General features: G+C 42.1%; 1 protein-coding gene across 1 annotated transcript; it reads right to left on the bottom strand.

Moving 5' to 3' along the window:
• Positions 1-2969: 2969 nt before the first annotated feature.
• On the bottom strand, positions 2970-24943 carry LOC118848800 (guanylate-binding protein 4-like). The gene is made up of 10 exons (XM_036757823.1): positions 24754-24943; positions 20315-20442; positions 14817-14926; positions 13347-13540; positions 10841-11086; positions 9089-9369; positions 8063-8275; positions 7432-7534; positions 5749-5942; positions 2970-3274 (listed from the first exon to the last, which is right to left on the bottom strand). The coding sequence occupies exons 1-10, from the start codon at positions 24941-24943 to the stop codon at positions 3053-3055; spliced, it is 1881 nt and encodes a 626-aa protein (XP_036613718.1). The 3' UTR covers positions 2970-3052.
• Between the last annotated feature and the right edge of the window lie 7 nt (positions 24944-24950).

The following is a 24950-nucleotide window of genomic DNA, read 5'->3' as shown; positions in this document are numbered from 1 at the left end:
ACATTTATGGCAAATTAAAGACAGAGATCCTGGGTTGTAATTCCAATTGACACTTTGTCAACTATCCTGACTTCTATTCCATTAAGGAAAATCCTCTTCTTGTATCATGGTTAAACATACATGGGGATCATAAAAGTGAGGTAATACAGACATGCTGAGTCTGCTAAAAATAATGTATATAAGTTTTCTCATTTCTTTGTTCAGACAGTCAGAACTTATTCTCTGACTCCTTGTACGTACAAGTAAGCTAGCTCCCCTATGCTTTAAGGGAAAATAACAAACAATATGGATTTTTCTATCACCTAGCTTGTTTGTCTCCTTTAACCAAACTTTCAGGATTGACAGGCTTTACCCAGGACCGTTATTGCTATTTTATATGAGCAACCTTTTTACATGTGTGGGCATATGAGAGGGGGAAGACATCCAAGCCATTTGGTATGTTGGAAATGAGTCTGCTCTCTTGCCCTCTTCCTTTCTCCCTCTCCCTCTCACCCTGTCTCTCTCCTCCTCTATCTTTCTTTCTATCCATGTCTATCTGTCTGTCTGTCTGTCTGTCTGTCTGTCTCTCTCTCTCTCTCTCTCTCTCTCTCCCCTCCATTGGATAGGGACTGTGACTATGCTTTAACTATTATACTGATCATCTTTATGAGGAAGGTCCTCTTACAAATGTGGGTCAGTATCTTCTCTGTAATGTATGGTTATAGAGAGGTTGTCTAGGACACCAAGAAGTGAAATGACTTGTTCAGGGTCACAAAAATGGTATGAGTAAGAGTTGAACTCAGGTCTTCTTGGCTCCAAAGCAAATTCTCTATAATTCATGTCATGAGTGACCACACATTTGTCTCTTCAAATACACATGGGAACTCATACTCATATATTATGTTTCTTATATGTTTGGTATGTAAAACATATGGAGGGTTTGTATCTATTTATATAAAGACACAATTCACAATATTACCGAAGGAAGTTTTATTTTGAAAGGGAGAAAAATAAAAGATGTCTTCAAATGCACAACCATTAGTCTGACAGATGCAGTGAAGGAAATGAGGGTGGTTTAGTCTGGAGAAGAATAAAGGGGACATTATATCTGATATCGATTTATCTGTAAGAGAATCATGTTGAAAAAGAATTAGATTTTCTCTTATTGGTCCCAGAAGTCTGAATTGGATATGATTCTCAAACTGTAAGTTGAGGCCCTCAGGAATCTCCAGAGAATTCACAAGGGCATCATGTAATGTTTGAATTTCCAAGGGAAACACAGGGCTATTCAACAGCTGTCAGACACCAGGTCAACCACTGCCTAGAGATAGTTCACAGATTCAGTGTTAGATCACGCAACATTCCTTTCATTGACATTTTGGAGTGTTTGAGGTGAGTCTCTTCACTCACGCTTTTGGACAGGATAGTAAGTTCTTGTTTACATGATCACGTCATGGTGAAGCTGGGATTTTGGCAGTTGTGGAGTTAAAAAGCAAGCCCCAAACAAAAATGGCCTTGGAACAGGAAATGGTAGTGGGTGGGTACAGTGTTCAATTGGATTCCACATTTGAGAAGTTGAGCTGTGTCCAATAGACATCCACATCCCATTAGTAACTGTGGCAATTTTAGAATGAAATAAAAAATTCTTTCCCTTATATTTATGTGTATTAGTTTTTCAAGTGGCTACTAAGTTGTTAGCACATAAATACTTGTTACACTGTAAATACAGTTAGAGGACTCTTAGGTATTTCTTCTGTCCCTGGGCTGCTATGAAAAAACACTGAGATGCCAAGGATTCTGTGAACTGAGCAAGTCTGGGAACCTCTGAGTTAGAAGTCACAGAGTCACATTTAGGCTTGTGGTGAAGCATTTAACTACACACACTTCTCCATTTATTAGTTAAGCAAGAGCTGTCTTTGCTTGGAGATTGTAAGGGCACAACTTGCAATGTCGCTTTATAGGACTAGGAAACACAATATGTTGGACACCTGGATAACTGTAGAGAGGGATTCTGGGACGCCCGACTAAGACCCACCCAAAAGAAATGGGATTGAGAGCTGGAAGGGACCCAAGAGACCATCTGGCTCAGCCTGCTTCTTTTACAGAGGAGGAAACTGAGGCTGGGGAAGGTGAAGTGATTTATCCAAGGTCATATAGGCAGTAAAGGCATTTGAGCTCAGGTCTTCTAACTACAAACCCAGTACACTTTCCAGTGATCCCACATTAATATTTCTACTTCAAAGTATAATTGGGGGTCTAAAATCAGGAACTATTCCACTTGAACTTTCAAAAATCTTAAGAAGCACAGTGACACACTTTATCCTGTCTGAAGAGGGGCCAAGGTACCTGTCTTCCATGGTCATCAGAACACATTTAGAGTTAAGTTGCCAGTTTAAGTCCCATCTTCTGTGTGACTTTGGGCAAATCACTGTGTATCTTTGTGCCTCAGTGTTCATGATATTAATAGCTAGCATTTACATAGCACTTTGAGCTTTCCAAAGAGTTTTACTCATTTGATCCTCTCACCAAGGCTGTGAAGTAGGTGCTGTTACCATCCCCATTTAAGGATGAGGAAACTGAGACAAAGAGAGGTTCAGTGACTTTCTTAGAGTCCTACAGCCTGTAAGTATCTGAAACCATATTTGAACTCTAGTCCTGTCCCACTCATTGCACCACCATGGAGTCATGTGTAAGCTGAGGCAGTCAGATTCCATGACTGTCCAGGCTCCTTCTAACTCTGAATGCTCTGAGCCATCCAAAGAAGGGGAGAACTCAAGCTTTCTGCCTTCCAGACCATTTGCCTTAAAGAAAAGAAGTCTTTCACTTAGTGGAATGAAGCCTCATCTCACTAACACTGAGGAAATGGATGCTCTTCATGTGAATTTCCTCTAGTGTTCTTTATCCTGTCTCGTGAACATCTCCTTTACTTTTTAATACTTAGGTGAATTAGAAGCAAGAAAAACACAAACATGTCCATGCATACACACATGTATAAGGAAGTCTCAGAACCATGTTTTATTAGATGGAACAAATACATTCTTTAACTTTTTTTGAGAAACTGAAACCCATCTGGTTATGATACCGTTTTGCTCAATGCCTTTACCCCCAAGCCAAAGAATTTTCCTACACCAGGTAACACGATCATCAATGCATCGCCCAAACCATCTAAAATTGAGGAGAACAAGGAGGGCTTTTGTCTCTCAGCATCTTTAATCTTATTTTGTAGGTCTTCCACCTGTCTTTTCATCTCTTCAGCTTTTGCATGAAACCCTTCCTCCAACAGCTTCTTTTGTTCCTAAGACAAGGCAAAAGCACAACAGCATTGCACACTGGTTAGTTCCCATTCCACCAAAACCAGGCAACTCTATGCATTTCTCCTGTATAAGTATATCAGAAGAGCATAACAAGGTGCAGGGGATTTCTCCTCAAGGGACATTCCCAGGCAGTGAGAAAAAACATCTAGAGGCTAGGCTCTTTTTTACAGTGACTCATTCATTACTTTCCTACTGCTAGAGACAAGAAGCTAGACCTCAGGGCCAACACTGAAATCTGTAACAGCTGAACACAAGGCCAATTGGGTTGGAACCATGGTCCTAAAAGGGAGAGCTAGGTGGTACAGTGCTGGACTTGGAGTCAGGAAGACCTGAGTTTGAATCCTGCCTCTGACACTTACTGGCTATGACTGGAGTCATGTTCCTTTACTGATAATAGTTCCTAACTCCCCAGATTGTCGTAAGGATAAAAATGAGATAATGTTTCCTTGGTCGACCTTGAAGTGATATGTAAAATGCTAGCTGTCATCTTCAGCAATATTCTCAATTCATAACTGAGTGGTCCAAATGACACCATGTTTAAAAAAGGGCATAAAATATTATATAGAGAATGACTCAGGATGGGCTCAAGTCAACTTCAAAGTGCCTTGACCCTCTGATCAACACTGAAACAAATGTGAATCAATATCTCCTATCTCTATTACTAGACTAGGCTGGCCTGGAGTTTAGGCAGGACCTAATCTATCCCATGGCCCTTTGGGTAGGGGTTTATTGATAATGGTCCTAAGGAAACCAGGTCAGCCACTGGATAGGCTGTTGCCCCCAGGACCCAGCAGTTGTGGGCTCAGGTAGGGGGTACAATTGACTCAGTCTAGGATGCTTGGCATCATTCTAGCAGCCCCAAACCCCAGGGGACTCTGTAATTAACTTGCACTGTCCATGGTTCTTAGGATTAAAGATGGCTCCACAGACAGCTTGAATTTTTTTTATGGTCTTTGTTGAGGACAAAGAGTCTTTCATGTGAATTTGGGGGGTTCAGTAAGAAGTAGGTGGAGGGGTGGCAAATCCAAAACAGCTCCCTTTGAGGTTTCCCTCTGTGTGCTATGGTGTTAGAAGTACTAATCACAGGACCTGAAAGGTTCATGGTACTTTGTGGTTGTCAAGCTTCTTTTTAAGCTGATGTTATGAAAGATTTTTGCTCTCACAATTATATGCAGAAGGCTAGGAATGTGACTGGGTGCAGAACATAATGGCCTTGTCCCCTGTGCTTATGTTTGCTCCTGGGTCTTTCTTGGCCTGGTCTTTCTCTCATTTGTATGAGCCAGCATGCTCTTCTTGAGAGCTTTAGAGTAAGGAGGACTTGAATTCAAGTCCTACCTCTGATACATCCTGGCTGTGTGACCCAGGACCAGTCATTTAACCTCCTCGATGCCCCCAGGAATTCTCTAGGACAATCCCTGCAGGGTGATGCTGATTGTCCTGGTACAGGAAAATATTCTCACTGTAGTTACTTCCATCAATGAGGGCACAGGGCCAGCTCACTCTCATTTACATATGCAGGAAAGAGTCAAGGATTGGGGAGCAACACATAGAGGGGGGGCCTTAAACTCAGCCCTCTACAGTTTTCAGAAAGGATATCCATTATCATATGCTGTCTATGACAAATTTAGCAATAGAAGTTAAGCCAGAAGTTTCTGATCTCAAGACAGAGAGGATCCTGGCAGAGACAATGCCAGAGATTGCTGACCAGGAAATAGAATCCAAAAATAGCCTTAAGCCTGAATGTGTAAGTTAGTTGGGGTGGCCCTGGATCTTTCTTCCAAAGAGATTGGTCCCTGGGTTTTAGAATCTCCTTCTGCAGAGAAAAGGCCCATTCTAATTGAGGCTCAGAAAAATTAATGGATCTCCTATGGGAGAAAAACCACTGAAGGATGTTCTCTAGACTGACGATTGTGTGTTTAGTTGTCTGCCTTGTATAAAAGAGAGACAGCAGAAAAGCTTCTGGGCATTAGGTCTTTGCCTTAAATGAATTGTGTCAGCTGTTTACTAGAGAAACACAGACTTTGGTAGGAGCTTCTGAACTTTGAATCTCATAGGGTGAGGATGTGTAGAATAACTTGAACTTGGAATAGACTTACCCGGGCAGCTCATTGTGAGAGCTGGGTTATGTTCTATGAATGACACAAAAATCATTTGATCTCTTCAAGAATTCTGTGCACTCAGTAAGGCCAATGTGATTGACCACATATTACAGGTGAGAAAATTGAGGAGGAGGAGGAGGAGGAGGAAAAGGACAAGGAGGAAGAGGAGGAAGAAGAGGAGAAAAGGAAAGGGCTCAAACCTAGATCTTCTGATGGAAAGTCCAGGGTCCTTTGCTCTCTGCCATGCCAACTCACATGAAGGCAAATTTGCCTCCCCTGTCTGTCTGCCCATCCCTTACTGCCATGGTGGTGATTTTGCTTCCTTAGCATAGCCACTGATCCCTAATCCTGTGTACCTTTAGCTTATGATCCAGAATCATTTCCTGTTCTCTCAGGATCTGGATCCTCTCTTCCTCCATCTTCTTTTCCAATTGCTTGACATTTTCTTCATAAGTTCTCTGCTGAGCTTCCATCTTCTGTTGCATTTCCATTTGTTGCTGTTTCAACAAGCTCTGCTCCTTCTCAGCTGCTTCTCTTTTCACTTGTTCAGCTGTTTGACGGAATAGAAAATATAAGAAGATTAAATCAGGTGAGGCTAGTTTCATCTCTTGTCAGTTAGTCAACAAGCATTTATTAGTGTTTACTAGGAGCCAGGCACTGTGCTAAGCACTTGAGAGACCACGAAAAAGAGGCTAAAAACAATTCCTGCCTTCACGGAGCTGATATTCTAAGGGAAGAAATAGTAATTATGCAGATTCCAGAAATAGAATGGATGGGAGGGAAATGAATGTGGAAGGTAGGAAGGCATGTTAAAAGCTGGGGGAACAGGAAAAGCCTTTTTTTTCAAGTTGTTCTAACCTTTATTTAATATCAGAGGAGAGCAAGGAAATTGTGTGGGGAAACGCTGAGTAGAGTTACTATACATCAATCTTTTTTTTTTTTTTACAAAACACCTGATAAAGACATTGTTGTCTTAGATTTGGGCCTACTGGCCAGCTTCCAACCTTCCAGTTTGCCCCACTTCAAAAGGGTAATGGTGACACCTACGTATACACATGCTGCTGTCCCACTGGTATAGCTGGGCATTCGAGCTCTGAGGGTCAGGCCTGCTGCACAGCCTCCAAAGAAGTAGTTCAGGGAGTCATCTGGTTTTTCCCACATTTCAGCACTGGTACATGAAATGATCCCAAATATGGTGCCTATGGCAGCCATGGAAAACATAAATTTCCCAGCCCTTAATATTCCTTCAGCAGATGATTCACACAGGACAAACACAAGGTGGTGGGCAGATGCCACCCAGCAAATAGCAAATAGCATCTTGGTGGTGACATAGGCTTTGTGGTGGCATTTTGTGCTATCAGGCACATCCCAGTATTGCTCCACCAGCATAGACGCCATGATCACCCCCAGGAAAGGCCTTTAAGAAGGTGGGATTTTAGCTGAGTCTATAAGGGAGCCAAGGGCTAGGTAGGAGGCAGAGCATTAATGGAATCAGGACAGCTAGTAGAAAGACCTGGAGATCAGAGATGGCTTGTTGTGTCTGAGGAACTGCAAGTAGTCAGTGTTGCTGAAAGATACCATGCATGGGGGGCAGTCAGGTATAAGAAACAGTAAAGGTAGGAAAGGGTGAATCTATGAAGTAATTTATGAAGGAATTATGGAGGAATTTATATATGATCCTGGAAGTATTAGGGAATCATTGGAGGTCACTGAGCAGGAGGATGACACATAATATTTTCTTCTGAACTCAGAACCCAAACCGACTATGAGAAAGAGACTGGAAATTCCTAAATCTCTTTTTTCTTCATTAGACCCAGAGAAGCAGAGCTGAGGAAGTCTGAGGGAGCAACCTCTCTGACCTGCTGGTTGTTGTCACAGTTGCTCTTTACAAATCCAGCAAGGACTGGGACAGTAGAGAAGAAAGAATCCCAGTATTTCAGTAAAATCTTCATGTCACACTGAGGCCCTTAGGGAGAATTTGGTTCCAAACCCACCAAATCCCCTGCATGACTAAACCATCACACCCCAGCTCCCTGTACCTTCTAAAGCCTTCTCTTGTTCAGTGAGAGCTTGATCTGTCTGCAGGATGGATTCTTCTGTCATGGCCAGTGACTGTAGAAACCTTTGGAGGACCTCGTCTGCCTGGACAAACACACAAGACAGATGAATAAAATTTCCCCCAGACCAAGTCAGATGCTGAGAAAGGCAAACCCTCTGTGTTAGGAGCAATATCTGCTATATAGGCTAGAGTATTTTTTTCCCTTAAAAGGTACTGACAACATTTTTGGGACATCATTGACTCAGAAGACTAAACACAAAGGCCATTCCTGTGACCTACTTGTCAGTACCAAAAGTCCCAAAAGACCAAAGCACAAGGAGCTTCAACTATGATCATCACATTTCATTCCAAGCTTGAACCTGAAATAATAGGCTAGCCTACATCAGGCCTGGCCTCTTATAGCCCTCATATGCATAGCTTCCTAAATTCCGCTGCATATTCTCTAGCCTGGAAGTAGAGATTTCTATCAAGAACTTCCAGGTGAGATGTGAACTAAAAAGCCAACAGTGTCTAGACATTCTCCTCGTGGGTGGTCATTGGTAGTAGAAAGTCAATGCTCAAATACCCAGTGGTATCAATGGAGTCCTGTGGGCCTCCAGGTCTTTGCTCACCTTTACTCCTTTCCTGGGAACTTGGTGATAATCATTCATTATTTTTTCTCTTTCTTTCCTGTAGAGCTTGTAACCCCCTGGCACAGAGAAGGTGCCTTGAGAAATGGCTTCCATCAGGTTCTTTGAGAGGTATTCAAGCTTAGTTTGACAATATTTGATTGATTCTTCCTCATTTTGATGTATGAAATCATCCTTCTTGGATTCTAAGATTTTCTGCCAATGAGATGGAGAGAAAGAAGTCAGGGAAAAGAAAGCAACACAAAAGTATGATAATAACAGATAATGATTGACATGATGCCTCAAAGGCTGTCAAAGTACCCTATTTCCTTGTGGAGGGAGAGAGATTCTAAAGAAACTGTTGACAGAAGGTCTACCTGCATTTGTTTTTCTGGAAAGATGGATAGTGTGGTAGAATAAAACTTAAAATTCTGACCTGAGAGCTGAGAGGGCTCTGGTTTTAAATCTGCTACTGTCTAGCTGACCATGGACAAGTCACCTATCCTCTTTGGGGACCAAAGTCCTCACTCTCAAAATAATCCTCCCTATCCCTCTCAGTCCTGAAAGTCTACCATAATGATTCTCCCTTTGGTGTGTGCCAAGTGAGAGCTACCAGGCTTTTTAAGACTGAGCAGACATTTTGACTAGCAGGGGATGCTCCTAGAAAGAGTCCAAGGGTGCTGGGAGTGGGAAGGTGTGTAGAGGTGGGTGAGTCTGTGAGCTTGAGAAAAACTGCAGTGTCTCTGAGAGAGCTATGATGCCATCTATTTAACAAACATGTGAGTGGTTGCTATTTTGTCTTCTAAGAATTAGCTGATTTCAGTGTGTCACAAAGTGGGAGCATCTTTTCATGGCAAGTGAGATTTAGGCCTCCATGTCTCTTGTTCTCTAGAGAAATCAGGTTGTTCTCTCATGAACTGGGGTTACAGGTCCCAAGGTCAAAACAATTGGAAAAAGCCTGCCCAGTCTCTAGGCTTCACTCAGAAAAGAGAAGTAAGCAGAGAAGTATAAATAACTGAGAGGACATACCACTAGTTCCTCCTGGAACTTGTGTGTGTCATCCTTGAAAGAATGCTTCATGAAAATTGAGATAGCTTCTTTCTCACAGTCTGTATGTAGGCTTAGCAGGTCCTGGAGGGTTTCTGTGGGGAACACCACCTGTAGGACCATCTGCTCTACATAATGCTCAGTAGCTTTTTGTACAGCAGCTGAGTTCTCAGTCTGAGCCAAGGCCAACACTGCATTCTCCAGGCAGGGAATATCTCCACTAGAGATTGTCTTCACATAGGTCTCCAGCAGCTTTCCCAACCCTGATAGACAAAATGGAAGTTGAGGCAGAGAGCAACCTTCATTCAATTTGGTCCAAGTGTTAATTATCTAGTTAGTAGGACCTGTGTCTGGCCAAGGATCTCTTTGACAGTAATCTTTGCAAGTGGCTTCTGATCACAGCTGAATAATTTTGACTTAAGGGGAGAGCATGATGACTCAAAGATGGCTCTTCTGTGTTTTAACAGTTCAAATGGTTAGGAAGTCTTGATTATTTATCACCCCTAAATATACCTTAGATTATACCACCATTGAACAATTATTTATTGTACCTAAATATACCTTCTACCCATTTCTGGCAATTTTGATTCCTGGGGTCAAGGGGAAACCTTCTTCCATGGGCCTACTCTTGTGTGATTTTAAGTCCTTTCACTGGTTTTAGTTGTCATTTTCTGGAAATGTTTGACTTTGTCTATGTGTTTCCTGAATTGAGGTGCCTGGAACTGAACACAGAATACCAGATGTGGCCTAACTGGATCCAAATACTTGGCTAATTCTTGGCAAGAAGGCACTGAATAACTTTGCTTTTGAGACTACTGCAGATCTTTTCCTCAATAACTGTTTTCTATTTCTATTTCCCTTCTCCTCTAGGTAAGCTGATTTTTATACCCAAATGGAAAACTTTGCATTTATTCTTATTAGGTTCCACCATTCATTTGGAATTATTGTTTTATTCTTTCAGGATAACATTATATCTCAGTTCTTTCATTCAATGTATTAGTTGATCTTCTGAGCTCTATACCATCTGCACATTGGATCACCATTCCCATTGTATCGTATTTCATTTTGTCAACATTATTGAGAATGTTCTAAAAATTTGATGCATGCCATTATAGACTTCCCTTCAATTTGACCTCAAGTTATTATGGGCTATTTTGGGGGTTGGTAATTTAATATGTTCTGAATCTACCTAACAGTATTACCATCCCTTTCATATCTCTATCTTGTTCATAGTCATAGCATGACACACTGTTAAATATTCTGTTGAAATCTTTGTTAAGTCATTGCTATTCCTCTGACTTATAACAATCCAGTTATAGTATCGAACAGGAAAATTTGCTTAATCTGCGGGACTGTAGTGACCACTTTTCTAATGCTTACCAACCATCCCCTTAATAATGTGCTCTAGAATATTATCAGGAGTAGAAGTCAAAGTCACTGGGTTATACTTTGCTAAATCCACTCCGCCTCTGGAGAATTAAGGCGATTGCTTTTCTCTACACCTGTAGTTCCTCTCTAATTCAATTCAATCTAATTTAATCTCCATCAAAGATCACTGACATTGTCTCTGAGTGCATACGCCTAGGCATTTTTGAACTGAAAGCTAGGGAAGGAAGAACAATGTACACCAAGTCCATAAGGGCATTAAAACAAAAATCTTATAATACCTGTACACATACAAAAAAAACACATTCCAATCCCAATCAAGTATGTATCAGAGCAAATAAAACTCACGATTCCCATTGACCACGATTCCCCCACTAAGGGTCTTGGGTTTTGCAGTGGAAAAGATGTAAGAGCAGAAGTTGTCTGCTTGATCCTTGAATGCAGGTTCCAGCTGGCTTTCTTGGACATCTTCAAGATGGGCTAAAAGTGACTTATCATTTGTTGGACGGTCAAATGTGAAACACTTCCTCTTTGGAAAGAATTTTCTGATGCACTCTCGTGGAAGGTTGACAATTTCAACTTTGGGATGGTTGCCTGAGAGATAGGGAAACAGAGATCATGGTAAGGCAGAGGCCTGGAATATGAGGATGATGAAGATGCTGGAGACTGGTGATTGCTGTACTCAAGTCTTCATGTAACTATCCAATCCTAAGTTAGAATGATAGACACAGAATTTTAAAAATTGAACTGATTGAGGGAGAGATTATTAGAAATCAAACATTTTCTTGTAAGGATAATGTATTATGATATTGTGATAGGAAACATCTAAAAACATGTAGAGAAGATGAATTTTCCCCAAATCTGAATGGAACATCTCACAGATTCATACTTGAGATATGCTTAGATGAACTTGGCAAATTATTGGAGTAATTATAAATAATGTAGAAAGAGAATTGAGGCTCCCTAAAATGAAAAGGACCTGAGAGCTGAGGGCTATAATAAACGGAAATGCTCTTTGTGTGAAATTAATAACAATTCCATCATTCCAAAAAGAATTAGCCATTGAGAGGAAACTGTCTCAGAAGCCATTTTCAGCACTTCTTTCTCACCCATGTCCTTCATAATCAGTTAGTTGCATTCTACCCCCATAACATCTCTTGAATTCATTGCCTTCTATCTGCTTACCCCCACATTCCCCTGAGCTCAGGTCCTCATTACCTCTCACCTGGACTTTTACAGTAGCCTCCTAACTGGTCTTCCAGCCCCCACTTCCTCCTCTCTCCTACTTATTGCACACATGTTACCAAACTGATATACCTGATGAAGAAGTCTGATTATGGTATTGTCTGGCTCAAGATGCTAGTACAGTGCTTCCCTAATGCCTCTGGGATCAAATTCAAACCTGACCCTTTGATATTAAACATTTCCCTACCTGGTTCTAATCCTTCTAGATTGGATTCATGGTATTCTCGTTCCATTCTCTATTTGAATCACACTGGCCTTCTGGTTCTCTGAATATGATGTTCCTTCTCTGAATATGATGTTTTCGTGTTTCTGGCTTATGAGTTCCTATGACTGTCCATTCTCCCTGTTACCTTTTCCTCCTGGAACCTGTAACTCTCTGCAGCATTCTGCTTTGACAGTACCTCCTACAGAGTATGCCTTTGACGATCCCTGTGGCTCTTTAGTCCTTTCTATCTCCTTTCTTCCCACATTTTGTATATTTTTACTCACTTATCTTTCCCATGTTTTCTTCCACTCGCATGTAACCTTTTTGAGGGTAGGCCTTTTTGTTTCCGTATACTGAGCACCTTGCTCAGTCCCTTGGGTAGAGTGAATATTTAATGAATGCCTTTTGACTGGAATTGAAGGAACTCATTCCCATACATGATTTAGAGAGATTTCCTGTGAGATCAGCATCCCTGCCTGTATGCCATCAAGGAGTTACCAGCCTACAATGAAAATAGTGCATGATTGATGACCTGTATAGTTAGATTTATAGCCCCTTGTGAAGTGTTAGAAGAAAGGCTGCTGGAGCAGTGACAGGGCTGAATGGGAGCATCTGAGGTCAGTCAGAAATCTTTAGGATTAGCAAGACATATTTGAGAGACATAGCCAGTGTTTCTAGAATTCTCAAAGGGAGAAAACTTCTGTCCTCACTACCTAATATATATATAGCTAGAGTTTTTGGAGATCTTGTGGTCCAAACTCTTCATTTTACAGGTTTGGACACTGAGGCTCAGAGAAATTAAATGCCTAAGTTGCCCAAAGTCACATGCACAGTAAGCATCAGAGGCTTAATTTGAGCACCAGGGCCCCTGACTCCAAATGTCATTCCCATTTTGATGGACAACATGCCTTCTCAAGGACATGGCTGTCTATCTCTTGTTATGCACAAGGTCTATGTTGTTCCTAGAGAGGAAGACTTCTTCAGGCTATGCCCTGGACTGAATGAAATAACCCTTAAATAAAGTCATTCTCTTTCATTGAAATGCCATGCTCACCAACCAACTGCCAGGCATAGAAAACATATCTCTCCTTTTGTAAATTCATAAGATAAAAACCTGTCACAGAAGCTGGCAAAAGTCGGTTATCTCATGGACTTCTCCCCCTTTAGAAAGGTCACTAGATTATGGAAATTCTGGAGCCTCAAAAAAGAGATTAACTGACCCTCAATAAAGGCGTGAGAACCTTGATAGCTTTCAGCCTCCATTTCTTTATTGTATAAGATTCAAAAGAATAAGCCCCAGGAATAAACAGCTAAGCTCCATAAAAAGGAAAGAATTTAGTGTTAGCTCCCCTTTTATTGCCAAGGGCCACTCATATAGCCCTGTCTTAATTCCTAATAAATTACCTTTACTGAGTTTCAAGGCATTTTCCAGGTAGTCATCTGCGGTGATGGTTCGTCCATCTACCTTAAGCTCCAGGGTGAAATCTCGCACAGTCCACACAAAGTCTGGGAAGAAGCCCACAAACTCTGCTGAGTCTTCTCCAACAGCATTAGGTGAGGATTTAACCTTGATTAGCTTTGTCAGCTCTGTTACATATCTAAGATCACGGATAAGGAAAAGGAAACACCCACCAGCATCATCAGTTCCCAGTTTTACCTGTGAGATCTTTCCTTCCCTGCAGTGAGTCTTATAAGTTCCCTCCCCCACCTTCCCTTTTGTACTTATGGAATTTCAATCATAGATGGAAAAGGGCAAAGGAAGGGCTTTTCAGGGAAGTCCCTGATCAACCTGATGTTTATTCAATCAACTTGGTGAGAACCCAGGTCTCGTTATGATTCCTGATTGCTATAGTAGTAGAACACAAGGTTTTGTACTGAACCAGCCAGTCAAGAAGCATTTATTAAATGTTTACTATGTGTCAGACAGTGTTCTAAGTGCTAGGTGTGCAAATAAAGGCAAATATATGATATCTGTTCCCAAGGAGTTCAAGAACTTGACCCAAATTGGCAAAGGCTGCAGAGAAGTCAAGAAGAATGAGGATTGAGAAGAGACTAGTAGATATGGTAATTTAGAGATTATTGGTAACTTCCAATAGAGGAGGTTCAGCTGAAGGATGAGGTCAGAATGCAAATTGCACTAGGGATAGAAGAGAGTGAGAGGAAGGAAAGCAGAGACACTGATTATAGACAACCTACTCAATGAGTTTCGCCAGAAAGGAAAGTAGAGAAATAGGATTGTAGCTTTTTGAGATAGTTGATAGCATCAAGTGACAGTTTTTTAAGGATGGGGGCAACATAATTGATTTTCTAGGCAACAGAGAAGCAGCCAATATCAGGCAGAGATTGAACATTAGTTAAAGGGCAAGGATGATAGAAAGGAAAACCTGTTAGAAAAGACAGAATGAGATGCAATCAAGGGAGCATACAAGGCATTTGCTTTGGCAAGGAGAGGAGCCACCTGTTCATGTGAGACTGGGGTGAAGGATGGGAGGTAGAGGGACAAATGAGTGATGTGAGATGAGGAAGAGGGGAGAAAAAGAGACTTAGAAGTGATAAGGCAGAGGGAAAGCTGGAATGATGGAGACATTTCAGAATTCTTGAATATGGAAGAGCAATACTGATGTCTAATGGCAAGCTCAACCAGGGTCCACCCAGAGCTTCATTTGTGGGCCTGGTGCCAGGCTGTCATGTGAGGATCAGCCAGTTTGGTTTGGGGACATTGACTCCAAAATGCTGGCCACCTATTGATTGGTATTTCTGGGCAAAATAACTCATGATGACAACTCCTAAAGTGTGGATAATTTATCATCTGTCCTGGTGAGGGAATATTAGCATTGAAGATGTTTTTAATGTTCTGAAGTTCTGAAAGGATACTGCATCTGTTCCAAGGCCTGGTGGTTGATGGTGTTCATACTGTTGTAGACAAAAGTACTGCTGAGCAGGATGGCCAGGGCAAAGATCCAGGAGTCATTCTTGGAGTCACCCTACAAAACAGATTATGTCAGTGAGCCTATTATTCAACCCTTCATCGATGACACTCTATAACCTTTAGAGTCCATGGTCAGTTCCAGTGAAGTCAGGAAATACTCAACTGCTAAAGATTTGATGTCTTACGTTTGGGACCTGAGATTATAGTCTAAGTCATTGCCTAGAATCTATGCCTAAAAGATTATCTATGTATCTATCTGTCTGTCTGTCTTTCTGTGTCTCTTTGTCTATCTTTCCATCCATCCATTGATCCATCCATCCATCCCTCCATCCATCCTTCCACGCTCCCTCCACCCTCCCTCCATCCATCTATCCTCTATCTGTCTGTCTATCTCTCTATCTTTCTATTTTTCTCTATTTCAGTCTATATTTTATCTGGTCAACTTTCTAATGTAGCCAATCAGAGCAAGATCAAGGCTGGCAAAGCTGGAGCCCATTTTTGCATTCAGTTTCCTTTTTACAAATAATGTTTTAATTTATTTTATTTTTTTATTTTGCCATCGTGTACAGTATTTCCATATTATTTCATTTGTACAAGAAAACTTGAAGAAAATTTTAAAAAAAGAATGAAGGGAAGATGAAGGGAGGAAGGAAGTAAAAGAATAGAAAAAATGGTTTGCTTTAGTCTGTATTCAGATATCAGTTCTTTCTCTGGAGGCAAATAGTAAGTTTCTTCATGAGTTGTTTAGGATTCTCTTGGGTCTTTGTATTGCTGTGACTAGCTAAGTCATTCACAGTATTTCTTAGTACAATATTGCTGTTAGTGTGTACAGTGTTCTCCTGGTTCTGTTCACTTCACTTCCTATCAGTTCACATAAGCCTCTCCATGCCTTTTCTGAAATCCACCTACACATCATTTCTTCCAGCACAATAATATTCCATCACAATCTTATAACACAATTTGTTCAGCTATTCCCCAGTTTATGGGCATACCCTTAATTTCTACTTTTTTGCCACCACAAAATGAGCTGCTATAAATATTTTTGTACATGTAGGTCCTTCCCCTTTTTATGATCTCTTTGGAATACAGACTTGGTAGTGGTATTACTGGATCAAAGGTTATGCAAAGTTTGATTGTTCTTTGCTAATTGTTCCTAATTGCTTTCCTGAATGGTTGGATCTGTTCACAACTCTACCAACAGTGCCTTAGGGTCCCAATTTTTCCACATTCTTTCCAACACTTACCATTTTTCTTTTTTTTTTGGTCATATTAGTGAATCTGATCAGGGTCAGGTGGTGCCTCAGAGTTGTTCTAATTTGTATTTCTCTACTCAATAGTTATTTGGGGCATTTTTAATAGCTTTGATTTCTTTGTCTGAAAACTGCCCGTTCATATCCTTTGACCATTTATCAATTAGGGAATGATTTGTATTTTTATAAATTTGACTCAGTCCTATATATATTTGAGAAATGAGGCCTTCATTAGAGATACTTGCTACAGAAAATTTGTCCCCAGTTTTCTGCTTTCCTTTTCGCTTTGCTTGCATTGGTTTTGTTTGCGCAAAAATCTTTTTAATTTTATATAATTTTATATTTTGTGAGGATTTCTATATCTTGTTTGGTCCTAAATTCTCTTATCCATAGATCTGATTGGTAAAGTATTTCAGGCTCTCCCAATTAGCTCATGGTATCACCCTTTATATGTAAATTATGTACCCATTTTGACCCTATCTTGGTATATAATATGAGTTGTTAGTCTATAACTACTTTATACCATACTACTTTGCAGTACCCACCCCCACCTAGTTTTTGTCTAATAATGAGGTTTTGGAAAGAATTTTAAAGAAAGAATGTTTTTGCAACCCAAATCCTTGATACTCTCAAGCAGCTCAATAGCAGAAACTGATGTGATCTTATTAGTGGCAATGACATTAAAGAAGAGGCATTACCAACTGCATTGCCTCTGCCCCCTAAATGGAGACCCTGAGACCTCTCTATCTGACTTGGAACTGAAATCTCCCCTATATTATCTCACCCATTAGAATGGGACCTCCTGGGGAGCAGGAACTGGCTTGCTTTTTTTTTCTTTAGCATTCAGTATAATACTTTCTACATACTAAGTGCTCAGTAAATGCTTATTCATTCATTCATTCATCTTAGCTTGATCAATTACACAGAATTTTTAAAGCACAGAAGAGATATATTGAGCTCAACCTCATGTAGCAAAAGAATGAAGACATCCAGAGTAGTGACTTTCCTCTAGGCAACTAGAGGAAAGAAGGAGAGGTTGGGCACTCCACAGTAGAATATGAAATTAAAATCCCTACCATTGTTTCTTCATAGGTTCTGGATGGATCAAGCCTATGTCTGAAAAGGACATCCCCAGAGAGGATACAAGTAAGCAAAAAGACTTAGTAGAAACTGTGATTAACAGAGACTGTGAAAGGCTTTTGTTCAGTACAAGTTCAAACACTATATGCATTTCAGAATCTCCTGGGGTTTCCCTTCCTTTTTCTGTAAAAGAAGTGATTAGTTTATATCCCCTTGTGGTCCTTTCAGATCTAGATCAAGAATTCTATGGCCAATTGAAGGGTGGGTCCTCATTGCTTACAGTGTTAAATTCTGCCCAATAGTGTGTGAAAGGAGACAAACTTTATGTTAAAGTGTAGGTTGACCATGTCACTCCTTTGCTCAAGAAACTCCGGTGGCTGCCCACTGTCTGTAGGATAAAATGCAAATTCCTCTTTCCCAGTGTGGCTCTATTTTATGTTCACAGGCTATTTATATGCTATTTAATACTTTTTTGCAGACTTTTTACCATGCCTCGAATCCTTGCTCTCTCTCTCTCTCTCTCTCTCTCTCTCTCTCTCTCTCTCTCTGTCTGTCTTTTTCTCCCACTTGGACCACTCCAAACCTTTAGCTTCCTTCAAGGAACAGCCCATGTGCCAGCTCCTTGTAGAGGGCTTTTCATATTTTCTCAAGTTCGGCAACTAAATCACTTTGTGCTTCTTTAATTCACTCTCCTCTACCTATGTGTTTGTGAACATGTTAGGTCTCTGCTATCTGGGTGGCACTGTAGCCTGAAATTCCAGATCATCTATTGGTGAGAGGTGAAGGTGGTATGAAGCACCTGAGAGAAACGCCAACAGTTACCTGGGTTCTAGATTACTGTGTGTGTGTGTGTGTGTGTGTGTGTGTGTGTGTGTGTGTGTGTTTGTTTGTGTGTTTTGAGTTTTGCAGCTCCAAGATGGGCAGTGAGAATTATAGCAACAAACATTGCCTGGCAGCACTCAAGATGTGTACCACCACCAAAAGGGGTCTACCTGGTTTCTTTTCTTTTGTATGGAGAGGGTCCCATGTTGATGCATATGTGTAATGTTCATTTTTTTGCTAATTTCCATGTATTCTAGGGTGATAATGGGGAAGATGAGGTAACAGATATACAGGTTCATTTTTCTTTCTATTACTAGGGTGTGGATTCTATTAGATGAAGAACTGTGGGTGGTACAAATTCATTCAGTCATTGTTGAAGTTTGGAAACATAGAGAAATCTTGGCAGGTTAGGGGACATAAGGAGAAATAGTGATAGGGAAAAAATTGCCAAGAGCATCTGACGTGAGAGCAGGCCTGGGGTGCTGAGGGGATTTTTAAAAATCGTCTAAAAAGCTTTTTCATTGCCGAGGGAAAGGACCTTGGTAATTAATCTCTCCATTTTCAATCGGTGTTTTGGACTCCAGGGACCATCATGCCCATCATGCCTCCCCCAGAATCTCTTAATCACCTGAAATCTCATCGCCATGCCGGCTGATTGAATTTTTGATTCACAGCACCTGCTCAGCTCCCTCAATTGCCTCTCCCCTCTGATTGCAGGGCTGGAGGGTGCAGCAGTAAATGCCTCCCAAAGCCTTCTTTTAGAGGGGGCTCAGATCAGAACTTTCCAGGTAACTCCATTTTCTATCAGCAGCTCTGCTCAGTTTTGGCTCCATGCAGTATCATGCCCCTGCACAGGCTTTCCTCTTTCCCCCTCCTCCATTTTCAGCTACCTTTTGTCTTTCTCCATTCGTTCGTAAGCTTCTTTTTCTTTCTTTCCTTCTCCTGTTCTTATGGTAAGCACTTAGCACGGTGCCTGGCACATACCAGTTGCTTATAACACACATACACACACACACACATATATGTATATATATGTATGTATATATATATATATACATATATATATTTAATGGACTTGGCGTGGTCATGGTCCTCTTGGGGAGGACAACAGGACCTTTGCTCTTAAGACTTCACAACTTCCCTTTGAGACTGTACCCATGAATGTGAACCTTGATGGGGAGAAGGCAAATCTGGCAAGGAATGTAATGTTAAAGTGTATAGGGCCTCAGCAGGCCAGCATAACCACACACGGAGATGGTTCTCTTCAGGTGCCCGTACTCTAGCCAGCAATTTCAGCTCTTTTACACTGACAGAGGAAGTGTGGGGCCCTTGCATTTGCAAAAACCCTAAAGAACAAGAATATCCACATGACATAAAGCAGTCACAAATCAGACATTATAGGATGCATTATGGGATCATCAGTTTCCCTGACTCTCATGTACACCCTGCCAATAGCTCACAGCTGGGCATCACCTTGCATTTGTTTATAAGCTTTGCAAAGGATTTTACAAAGATGATCTCATTTGAGCCCAACAACAATCCTAGGATGTAGGTGCTATTATTATCCCCATTTTACAAATAGGGAAACTGAGTTACGGTTCAAGTGACTTTCCCAGGATCACACAGCACATGACTGTCCGGGGTAGATTCCAGAGTCAGATCTGTCCAACCCCAAGACCAGCACTGTAGCCACTATGTCCCCTGGCTGCTCCTTGAAGGCAGGGACTGGGTGACTTTGGTATTTTTGTCCCCTGAGCCCAGCAGGGAGTAGGTTCTTAGCAAATGCTTGCTAATAGGTAGACTGGTCTTTTTTATTCACTGGTGAATTTATAGCCTGGAGGATCAAGTTCAGAAGCGGGTCTTCAGAAGCCTTTTAAAGAAACGGGAACCGCCTGCAAGATTGGTATTCCCAGACAGTCAGTCTGACCTGAGGTCCAGTGCTAGCCTCATCTTGGGGTTTTGGTCAGCTTCCTCTTTTGGCTCATCTTTTTCTGCAGCTGGAACTTTTGGGAAGTCCTTGATACAAGGAGAGTAGTAGGACCCTATGATGGGTCCTTTATGTTTACATGGCATGGCCTTCTTCCTCAACATGATGGCAGCATCCCAGAGCCCAGGATGCAGCCAGGACCCATCCAGCTTGGTCACCCCATAGATACATTGCACAAGCATCTCTTGGCAATAGTTTGTCATACCCACACACAGGCCTGCCAGGTGTAAGAGGTCATTCCTTCTTAGGTCAGGCAGAGCTAGAGAGGGGAATTCAGTCAGCAGAATGTCACTGATTAATTTACCTTTTCCACATCTCCGAGGCCTTCAGTGTCAAGCAGAACCAAGGTGTGGTCAAGTTTTCTGGGGTGAGGGACGCACCACATCCAGATGCCCTTTGTATGAGACTGCACGGTGGAGCCAAGGGAGAAGCCTGCAAAGGAAGGGGGAGACATGAGGGTCCAATGGAGGCAGGAAGCCGAGAGGCTGCAACAGTCAAACTGCTAGGTCCTGAAGGGAGGAGATGGGAAGCTCCTCAGTGGGGAAAAAATAAGAACAAGGATCATAGTTAACATTTATCTAGCACATTTTATGTGTGTTCTCTCCTTCTGCCTTCACAGGAATGCTGTGGACTAGGTGTTTCTTTTATCTCCATGTCATAGAGGGGGAAACTGAGACTGACAGAGGTAAATTACTAGACCTGAATCACAAGCCAGTGAGCATCTGAGACAGCTTTCACACTCAGCGTTTCCTGATTCCCAGTCCCAACATCAGCAGCTGGGGACACATGAATGCATGCATTCAGTTCACCCAGAGCACTGTGAGCGTAGACTCATGGGGTCAGATTTGTGGTAAAGGTGGCAAACAAGATCAGCGAGAGCTTCAGGTGTGCCTGGAGACATCACCTTTCTTAGCAGTATCAGCCTCACCCAAGGTTGGAAAAGTTTAGACTGACTTTAGAGAAGGAAGAGCAGCCCAGAGGAGAGCATCATGGCAGTGTTGGTAGAGAGCAGGGAAGGACACAGGACAGCTGTGGGACCCTGGGCAGGTCACTGAATCTCTGGGTGCCTCTCCCTGACCAAACCCCAAGGAAACTTTCTAAGACCTGAAGTGACAGGGAAAGAGCTGATCTACATGGAAAGCCAAAGTCTCTACTGTGAAGGAACCACAAGCCAGCTACACACACACACACACACACACACACACACACACACACACACACACACGGAGGGAGGGAGAAGGAGGGAGAGAGAGAGAGAGAGAGAGAGAGAGAGAGAGAGGAGAGAGAGAGAGAGAGAGAGAAATAAGATGGTTTCCTAGAATTCAGCCAGCTTCAGTTTCATTCTGATTCACTAAGTTGTTACCTAAAAACGGTCCTTACGTGAATTCACAATATCTTTCTCTAAAGGGCAGATGGAAGCAAGGGAAACAGGCCCTTATTATTAAATGCCTACAGTGTACCAGGCACAGTGCTAAGCAATTCACAGATATCTGTTTTGATTCTGACAACAACCCTATGGCATAGATACTCTTGTTATATCGACTTTACAGTTGAGGAAAATGAGGCAAACCAAGATCAAGTGGCTTGCCCAAAATCTCTGTGTGAGTCAGTGTCTACATCCACAACTGAATTTAGGTTCTGACTCCAGGTCTAGCATTCGACCCACTTTGAGGGCTTACCCAGAATGGCCATGAAGTGCAAGTCTGCAGAAAGGTGGTACTTCTCCTTGAGTCCTTTATAATCCCAAATACTTTCCTCTTGAGGAAAATTTACTTTCTCCTTACTGTTTTCTCTTGTTTAATTTTTCGTTGGTGTGGGTTTGTTGGTATTTATTTTATTACTATCATTTGTATTGTTTAAAATGTTGTGCTCCTTGAGACTCTATTTTCTGTACTCATTGGGTGGCCAATTTTACCCTGGCCTTTGCCATTAGCAAAGCAGAGGTGAACCTAGAGGAGCCTTGTACCATTATTTGTTAGATTTGAGTGTGAGCACCAGAGGTATCCAGCTATTGTAGATTTGAACCCTTATGAAGGATGCTGTTGTGGGAATGCCTACTCACTGTGTACAGGAACCACTGAAAGGCCTTTACACACAGCAAGAGACATTTTAGAGGGGTGTGAGGTACTGGGAGAGTTTTCTGGAAAGAAAACGATGCATCTTGGGCTCTATGAGAGCTTCCTGACAGTAAAGATCTCCATCAGATTCCCAGAGAGAAATCCAGAAAGGAAAAAGCAGGCTGGGGTGACTGATGACACCCTGCTATAATTTCCCAGGACAATGCATTTCTGTTTGGGGGGTCAGTGTGGAGGCTAGCCCAGAAGGAGGTTAGCCCAGGAGGAGCCTGATAATGATTATCATCTCGTTACCTATGTTCATAAAGTGACAGGTAGAGGCCATTTTGGCATTGCAAATGTTCTGTGCTAAATGAACCCCAACTTGATGTGGTATGAGTGCTCTTAGTCCTTTGTGGACCTCCCTTGAGTTGGAGATCTGCTTAAACGTCTTGTACTTTGTCTTTTTGGGGGCACCCTCGGTAGAAATAGAATCCCACCAGAGAGGGATACTAATTTGGCGACAAATCAAGACATATTGCAGCATATTATACACCACAGGTTTCCAAATAGATCAATGATTTAAACAGTTTTAAAACTTGCATCATAAAAAAAAATTGACAGTGGATGGAAGGTTATATTTTCACAGCTGTTGACAGAAGAAAAGTTCCATTTCTTATAGAAAATTCTGAGACAAAATATAAAAACAAATTAAAATGAAAAGTAATAAAACCCCAGTCCATGAGAATGATTAATGAGGTTTTGCAGAGTTCAGAACAAATCTCTTTATGTGCGGAGTAGTGGCACTGGATATGTCTTAATTTTTATGTCAGATCCCGGAACTCAAGGAATTGGTTGTGTTTAAAGATGTAACCAGGGGGGCTTTTGTCCTAGCTACCACCACCACAATTGCTGACCAACTGCCACATTTGAGCAGGTAAGCCCAAGAGGCCTATGAACAGCAACAAGCCCCAGACCATCAGACCTCCTGGCAGTCTGGCACACAAATCCAAAATCTAGGAATGCCACTCTCACCCTGTGGAGAAGAGGCCCTCCATCCTTACCACTATGAACAAAACTGCTGACCAACTGGCCCTCACAGAACTGGAAATCCAGCCTCAATGGATCTGTTAGGCATCCTGAGCTGAAATCAACCTAAGGCAGGAGGGTCAAATCACCACCATCATCTTCATCATCCCCTCCCTTCAGACCTTGTGGAGATTGCTCAGTCCCTTCTCCCAAAATCCCTAGGGAGGGGAGTGCCTTTAACCCCTAACCCTTAGTCATCAGCCTTGCCTGCAGCCTGGCCACTTCAGCCATTGTCCTGGGGAGTAGCCCCTCTGAGACAGGAATCTGTCCCCACCACCACCAGCAGCTGACCAACAGCCACTTATTGGCACCACCTTTTAGCAGCAGGTAAGTCCCAGAGCCCTGAAAACAACAGCATCCCTTTCATTCTGACTCCGGTCCAGCCTAGGTACCCGTGGTCCAGTGGGACAATCCCCTATCTTGATTTTGTATTGGCATTGTCAGTACTTTGCACAGTAGTTCACATGTAGTGCTTAATAAATTCATTCCTTTACTGGGAGGGGGAGAGAAGGGGAGGTGGGAAGATTCTAAAGGTAAACCTGTTGATATTCTTCAGGGCTCTGTTTGAATATAGCAAGAAAGAAATCAATTCTAAATACATTTCAGAACACAAGCCACAATGTGGTATAGTGCAGAAAGCCTTGTCTTCAGAGTTACAAGACCTGGGTTCAGATCCTGCCTCTTTTGCTTACTAACTGTGTGACACAGGCAGATCACTGTGCTCTCTGGGGCTCAGTTTCCTCAATCATAAAAAGAGGGAGGTTGAATTAGATGTCCCCAGTGGTCCCTTCCAGATCACAGTTGATGATCCTGTGAGAACAATCACTGTGATGAAAATGTTTCACTCTTGGGATCTGGCTGCTCTGATTGATCACAGGAATAACTGACAGCCACATTCTCAGACCAACATAGTGTAGAGTAGAGGCAATAATCCTGAGCAGATGTAAGGCGAGGAGTACGTAAGATACATGGCCACTAGGAGACAGGCAGCCAGGGGACAGCAGCCAGTGACAGGACACCTCATTTTTTAAAGAAATGCACTTTTAATGCTAGAGCATTTGGGTCTCTGTGTCATGAAGACATTTGTTGTGTAGTAATTTAGTTCACAAGTATTACAGTGTAATATCTAAGCCTTTGCTGGACACTCGAGCACCTGACTCTGTCTGTCCTGTTGGAATGCTCCCCCTCCTCATCTCTGCCTTTTGGCTTACCTGTTTTCCTTCAATCCTCAGCTAAACTTAAGTGAGAAACTTTTCTGGATCCGTTTAATGCTAGTGCCTTTCCTGTAATGACTATCTCCAATGCATCTTGTATAGATCTCATTTGTACGCAGTTGTTTGCATGTCGTCTCCCCCTTTAGACTGTGAAGTCCTTGAGAGCAGGGATTGAATTTTCCTTTCTTTGTCTCCTCAGCACTTAGCAGAGTTTCTAGCACGTAGTAGGCCATTAATAAATGCTTGTGGCCTTACTGGAATGCAACAGAAAACCAGGGGCCAACTTTTAAACCTTCATTAGCTCTCAGACATTTCTTGTAGCAGCTCTAAGCCTGTGGCAGAGTACGCTCCTCATTTAGACTCCTGGAGGCCAGGACTCCACTTACCTGTGTTCTTTCCTGCCAGCCTGTTCATCAGGTAGGATTTTCCAGTACGGTACATGCCAACTATAGCTACCACCACCACTGGCTTGGTAATGGAAGTAAGAATCCGTAGGGCTTGCAGGTTTACTGTCAGCTCTCCATTTCTGTTTTCAACCAGACATATGGGAGCCTCCATGGACACTGCTGATGCCATGTAAATG

Source organism: Trichosurus vulpecula, chromosome 4, assembly GCF_011100635.1.
Source record: "Trichosurus vulpecula isolate mTriVul1 chromosome 4, mTriVul1.pri, whole genome shotgun sequence".
Taxonomy (NCBI): Eukaryota; Metazoa; Chordata; class Mammalia; order Diprotodontia; family Phalangeridae; genus Trichosurus; species Trichosurus vulpecula.
The sequence above is the reverse complement of the archived record's forward strand: the minus strand, read 5'-3'. Positions and strand labels throughout refer to the sequence as shown.

Bases quoted from the DNA above. Each gene is read 5' to 3' on its own strand.
- LOC118848800 (XM_036757823.1), bottom strand. From the start codon at position 24,943: ATGGCATCAGCAGTGTCCATGGAGGCTCCCATATGTCTGGTTGAAAAC. The intron at 14,927-20,314 runs GTAAATTAATCA...TCTGTTTTGTAG, and splicing joins GCCTCGGAGATGTGGAAAAG to GGTGACTCCAAGAATGACTC. The intron at 13,541-14,816 runs GTATCCTTTCAG...CCGTGATCTTAG, and splicing joins CAGGCCTTGGAACAGATGCA to ATATGTAACAGAGCTGACAA.